The sequence below is a fragment of the Seriola dumerili genome, unplaced genomic scaffold, assembly GCF_002260705.1.
Source record: "Seriola dumerili isolate Sdu_G_001 unplaced genomic scaffold, Sdu_1.0 BDQW01000216.1, whole genome shotgun sequence".
Lineage (NCBI taxonomy): Eukaryota > Metazoa > Chordata > Actinopteri > Carangiformes > Carangidae > Seriola > Seriola dumerili.
The window spans coordinates 87,847-93,846 of record NW_019174471.1 but is presented as its reverse complement, the minus strand read 5'-3'; the positions used below and the strand labels follow the sequence as shown (position 1 = coordinate 93,846).

The 6,000-nt window shown below is 40.8% G+C and overlaps 1 protein-coding gene across 1 annotated transcript in view; it reads left to right on the top strand.

Moving 5' to 3' along the window:
* Positions 1-670: 670 nt before the first annotated feature.
* Positions 671-6,000, top strand: part of stk17a (serine/threonine kinase 17a) — a 30,267-nt gene continuing 24,937 nt past the window's right edge. Inside the window, exon 1 of the mRNA XM_022754053.1 lies at positions 671-1,087. Within this exon, the coding sequence (XP_022609774.1) occupies positions 906-1,087 (182 nt within the window). The 5' untranslated portion in view covers positions 671-905. The remainder of the gene's footprint in view (positions 1,088-6,000) is intronic.

Sequence of the window (6,000 nt, the reverse complement as noted above, 5' to 3'; positions counted from 1 at the left end):
ATAATTTGCAAAAACAAAAACAATTTTCAGTTTTGTTTTTCTCGCTTTTTGTTTGGAAACAAAAAAACAATGACCACATGATGTCGTTTTTGGTTTAGAATAGAAAAAACTATATGAATTCAGTTTTTGTTTTGGAACAGAAAAATTATAAAAGAAATCGACAAAATCCATAAACGGTCCATTTTGATTGTTTCTTGTTTTTTGATTCTGACACCAAAAATGTTTTTTTCCATTTTGGTTTTAAAACAAACACCAGGTGTTTTTTATTCGTTCTAAAATTACAAATGAATTATGGATTATATGTCCAAATATACAACCAGTTTATAAAGTTATGCAAAGTAGAACTCCATAAATTAGATTCTTAAAAAACGACCAAACTACTGTTTGTATTTGTATGTATACTCATGTTATTATTATTATTTACTTTATTTGCTTCACAATTGTTAATTTATTTACTTATTGGCCATTTTGAGCCTCCATAATTTTTTTTTTTCTTTAACTCGGAACGATACCTTTTATCCTTTTACACATGAAAGCACTCCGCCCCACTGCGCCCCCACTGCACGCCGTCCAATAGGCCAGCCCACCTGTCAATCAACACAGGCTGCCATAGTAACTGACAGCACAGCAGCGCTCCGGTTTGTAAGTGAGGAGCAAGTTGAGGACCGTTGACAAACGAGGAGAGAAGTACAGACCGAATAACTTCATCAAAATGAGCCGGACAGTCGCGTTATTTGACAGAATATTAAACTATGCGGGCGCTTTTAACTCTTAGGCCGACAGACAGTGATATTCGTGTTGTCTTTCACCGTTTAGTCCTCTGTGTAGTTTAATATTAGTGTGCTAACGTTGCCGTTTGTCAAAGTTTTCATTTGAACTTTAAGCTAACCGACCGAAACGACGTCATGATCCCCGAATGTCCACGAGCCGGGGACACGAGGAGCCGAACCCGCTTCCTGCGCAGCCCAGCGGCCGAACCGAGCCAGAGCCGCGGTGTCAGCGGCTTGTTGTCCGAAATCAAGACCCCCATCACCAACGAACCTTTCACCGACCACTACACCATCCTCCCCGGGAAAGAGCTCGGAAGGTAAGCCCAACTGTCTGGAACACTCCTTACCAGAACATCAGGTATTCTTGGAGAACTCTGCCCTAAAATTAATTAGATGATTTTTAATTTTATTTATTATTTATTTTATTAATTTGTTTGCCAGGATAACATGGCTCTGCCAGTTGTATAATGCAGCATAGTTTAAGTAAAAGCACATATTTCAAGTTACATTTTTGTGCAGTTGAAATGTTTGTTGTTGTTTACTTGGCAGCGGTCACTGAGCAGGTCTGGCACCGGGACAGCCCGGCTGTCTGCCAGGCTCCTGTATGCACGCCTGACTGGTCTGATTGGGTCACAACAGTAAATAGAGATGTTTGGGATTTATTTATCAGCTGCATTTCTTTCCTAGAAACGTACGAAATCATATTTCCTTCTTAAATTGAACAGATTATATCAACCCTCAGTTACTTCATGTCCCTCCAGTTACTGCATGATCCGGCAGAAGTGATGAATTGATTTGACCTGCATTAATGAGCCACTGCTGCAGTGTCCTCTGAGATAAACTGATGCACAGACATGCATGTATACTGGCTTATATCTGGATTCAAAACTAATATCATTATCAGTTGGGTATCAATTTTTCTACTTCTATTCAGCTGATTGTGGGATCTTTTTTTATCTGTGTGTCATTAGTTACACATTGAAAGGTTGATAAAAGTATGGTCCTGTTCGTCTTTGGCACCTGAAACTCAAATCCAGTCCGTCGTTTGATGCCAGCTGATTTTTCACAGGATTTCTTAAAGGTTAATCATTAGAGGAAATGGTCTCCATCCTGTATGCTCAACTGATCTGGGGTATAGCCTGTAACAATGTCATAAGGCCAATCCCTTTTTGGTTAGATAAGTTTTTCCATGAGTAATTGCCCATAGAATGACTTGGTCCTCTGAACAGTATTGTGGTTGTGGCGGTTTGTTGACTCAGGTATAACATTAGAGATAAGAGCTGAGGTAAGACTCGGCTGAATCAAAGTAATTTCAGCCAATAATCTCCTGTTATGCAGCTATGTTAGCTATGTATGTGTGAGTCTTAGAGGTCCTCAACAAAGGCTGTGTGTGTGTTGTGTATGTGTGTGTGTGTGTGTGTGTGCGTGTGTGCGCACGTATGTGCGTGTGTATTTGTGTGTGGCTTTGCATCGCATGACATGACATTGTGACTGAGATTAGCTGCCACAGAGCAACATGAAAGGTTACATTAATCTGCAGCACTACTCTGATCTGATCTGCAGCATTGTAGTGAGCAGATCAGCTGACACAAGTTCGTGTGTTCATGTTCATGTACGCCACCGAGGCGTCGACCATGTCGTGTTATTGTTCTCAGCAAACTGTGGCAATCTCTCTCTGTCTCTCTCTCCTTATTTATTCATATTTGTGTTTAATACAAATCTACTTTTATTCATCAGCAGTAATTTTTAAACTTTTTCTCCCACAGTCTCAAATTTATTTCAGTGTTTTTCATTCAGTTTTCTATCATTGTGTCTAGTTTTTTTCATTTTAATTGTAATTTCTTGTATTAGTATTGCAGTCGGTCTTTATGTGTAAGGCTGAAATGGATAAATGCTGTGGTGCAAAGGGCCATAGGCATGTTGTTATGAGAAACTGCAATTTAAGATTTTTTTAATAGCAATAAATAAAATATATGAATTGGAACAATTTAGCTCACATTTGTTAAGATATGACATTGACTGTGCACTTGGCTTGTAGTCATGTAGTCATTGTTGTAAAACAGACTTGGAAAGCTGTGAACCTGTTCTTTAAAGTCACAAATCTGATGTGACGTTGTGTAAAAATTAAACTGCCTCTTTGGTTGTGTCACTCATCGGTGAACTCGTGCCTGGAAGACGACTGGCCTGCAGGCCACAGCTTCACTTCCTGAAGAGTTTTTCTCTTCAGCCAACAGTCGACATTGTTCAGGTGGTTAATTGGAGTAATAACAGATGAAGCGGTTGTTGTTCCGTGGCCAAACAACTTGTGTTTATTCCCTGACTGAATGTGACTCTTGGCCCATTCTCTGGTTGAGCCGTCTGAACTCAGGGCTGGAATTCATTCATGAGCCTTTTCAGATTAAACTGGACGACTGTGAACATGATCAAACGTACGTGGAGAGATTTAGTGTCAGCTGAAACAGACATTACTTATTCACCTTCCTAATGCAGTGTTTTTATTTTGAGTTAATTCAGCTTCATTTATTTATTCTGCTGAAACGGAGTCTGCTGTTTTTGTGTGGAAGGTTCTGGCTCATTATTCCACTCTGGTGAGATTCACAGCTGTGCAGCCTGAAACTGAAGCATGATCATGGAACAAGCCTGCAGAACATTCTGCCTGCAGCACAGCGTTCCAGCACTGTGTGTGTGTGTGTGTGTGTGTGTGTGTGTGTGTGTGTGTGTGTGTGTGTGTGTGTGTGTGTGTGTGTGTGTGTGTGTGTGTGAGAAGAGTGTGAAGAGTGAAGTGTGATGTGCACAGTGAGCAGTTTCCGGACTAAGACAAGGATAGATGCCGTCGAGCTCACGCCTCCACGCCCAGCGGCCCTCCCAGCATTCCTCTCTCTCTGTGGGGAAACTCCCTGTCTGTGTCGTTAGGTGGTCCACTCAGTCTCTCACTGGGCCGACAAAGAGGCATGTTCAGGTTCCACATGTTCCAGTGGGGTATATCCTAAAATGTCTTTCATAGGAACCTGTTGGTCAGGTCTTTCTCGAGTAACAGGAGGTGATACACTTCAGGTCTCCACCTACAGCTACAGTTAAATCAAAGGGAAAAGAAGAAGACAGTGCAGTGCTGTGAAATCTCTGGAGAGCAACGTGCCAAAATGATTTAGCACAAGAAATGGAAACAGTGAAGTGATTCAGTTGTTAGAGTCAGATGCTCAGAATAAAACAAGCTTCTTCTCTCTGGAACTTCCCCTCCTCCTTCCAACTCCTGAAATACCATGAAATGTGAGATGCATTACAAGTTGTAGTGAATAATTACTCAGCTCTGAGTTTGTGCACAGTCAGCACAGTTTAATGTTAAACATGGAAGTCTCTTTACTCATCACCTCTCGTCCTCTGGTCTTGGATTTGATCCAGATCTAGAAATCAGGAAAGTCCTGTGTGTCATGGATACTCGAGTACACAGTACGTGTCCCTCCGTCTTCGCCTCTCTCACATGTAATCCACCGATTTTGAAAATGTTTATATCCTAATTATCCTTATAGATATACATAAATTTTAACTTCTAACAAAATCAATTTCCACTTAAACTTTTCTGCTAATTTGTAAATTTGTGACTTTAATGTCAAAATGTCTGGCTCCATCTTTTTTCTGTTCTTTTTTTTTTTACCTACAGTGGCCCGAATACGCAATCCAGAAATTATCCCCCATATATCTTCTCACCATTAATTACAAATCATATATACTTTCCATTACAGCCCTTTTCCAAACCATTAGATTTTAAAATCAACCTCTTTGACATAGATGACCAATCGGAGTGAAAACTGATTTGGCTTTATTCATGTATTAGTTCCATTTTCATGAGGTTTGTGGTTGAGTCGTCTTGTTGGTGCGTTCAGGTGCTTGTTAGAAGCTGTGACATGTGAGACTTGAGAGTTCCTGAATGAAAACAATAAGGAAACTTGATGTTGTGAGGAGGACGATAAGAATTTGTTAGTGTCTGACCCCCTGCTTGCTGCTGGCTGTCCATGTGTCACAGTCAGGGGTTGACGAAAGCTGAGGATGGGGGAGTTTAAGGTAATACCCTCCAGTACGTCTCTGTGGTGGGAGTCCCAGATGGCCTGCAGCCAAGCTCCTTTAGTGACTGTGACAATGGTGAAGCGGTCATTGATTCCAGATGGTTAAGACCCAAAGCTTTTTCCAGAATGGGTCTTAGTGACAGAAATGGCCACTCTCTTATTAGCCCATATGGTCCTGGGCACAGCTCTTTACTGATTGCACTGGTTAGGAGATCTCACCAGGGACCCAGTGTCATGGCTATGGTTAACTTTTTTTTTGACTGATAATATCTGACAGTACACAATTCATTTTAATTTTGACTTATTTCATTACATTAAATTAACTCAACTGATGAACTGATCGATTCATTTTTTCACCCTCCTCTGATAAAGCAGTATCAAGCACTGATCCACCTGCTGCTTTAATATTGACGGGAACATGTAATTATATGGATAACAAGATTAAAAGAATCTACATTTATCTGTGCCCAGGTGAGTGAGTGAGATACTCTGGATGTGATAACTTAAAGTGATAGTTATTTGAAGTGGGTTTGTGTGAGGTATTTACCTGAGTGATGAGCTGCAGAACACACACGTTTTAGACACTTAAAAAGATGCTAACAGAAAAAAGCTAATATCAGGTTAATTGTCGCTTTATTTTGAATATTTTCACCGCCGTCAAAAAGCCCTTTACTTTGGAAATACATTTTTTCTAACCATGTTCCCTACACACAAGCACAACCACGGCGCACACTGTGTTACTCCACAGATCAGCTGTTTGGGTCCGACAGAGTTAAGCGCATATATCAGCTCGTTGATTATTTCTACAATCCAATCAGAGTTAATTGACAATACTGACAGTAGAGACCATTAATCGCATCTTATCTAAACCATGTTCTCTTTTATTAGCTTCATGCTCTTTACCTGCACAGTCTGTGTGTTGGACACTGTTGCAGTGATGGTGTAAAGTCTAACATACGGGACACACTTGATGGCTGAATGTAGAAGCTTCTGGGGATTGGGAACACTCTGTTGGCAGCTGATCAATTTCTTTTTTTCCAGAACTGTATCTCCTGCCTTTGTGTTTGTGGCTCTGAGATTAGTGACAGATTTAATGACAGTGAACTGACAGGAGGATGCACACGATCAACCGGCCCCGCTGTGCACACGGGGAATCTGTTGATGCCAGA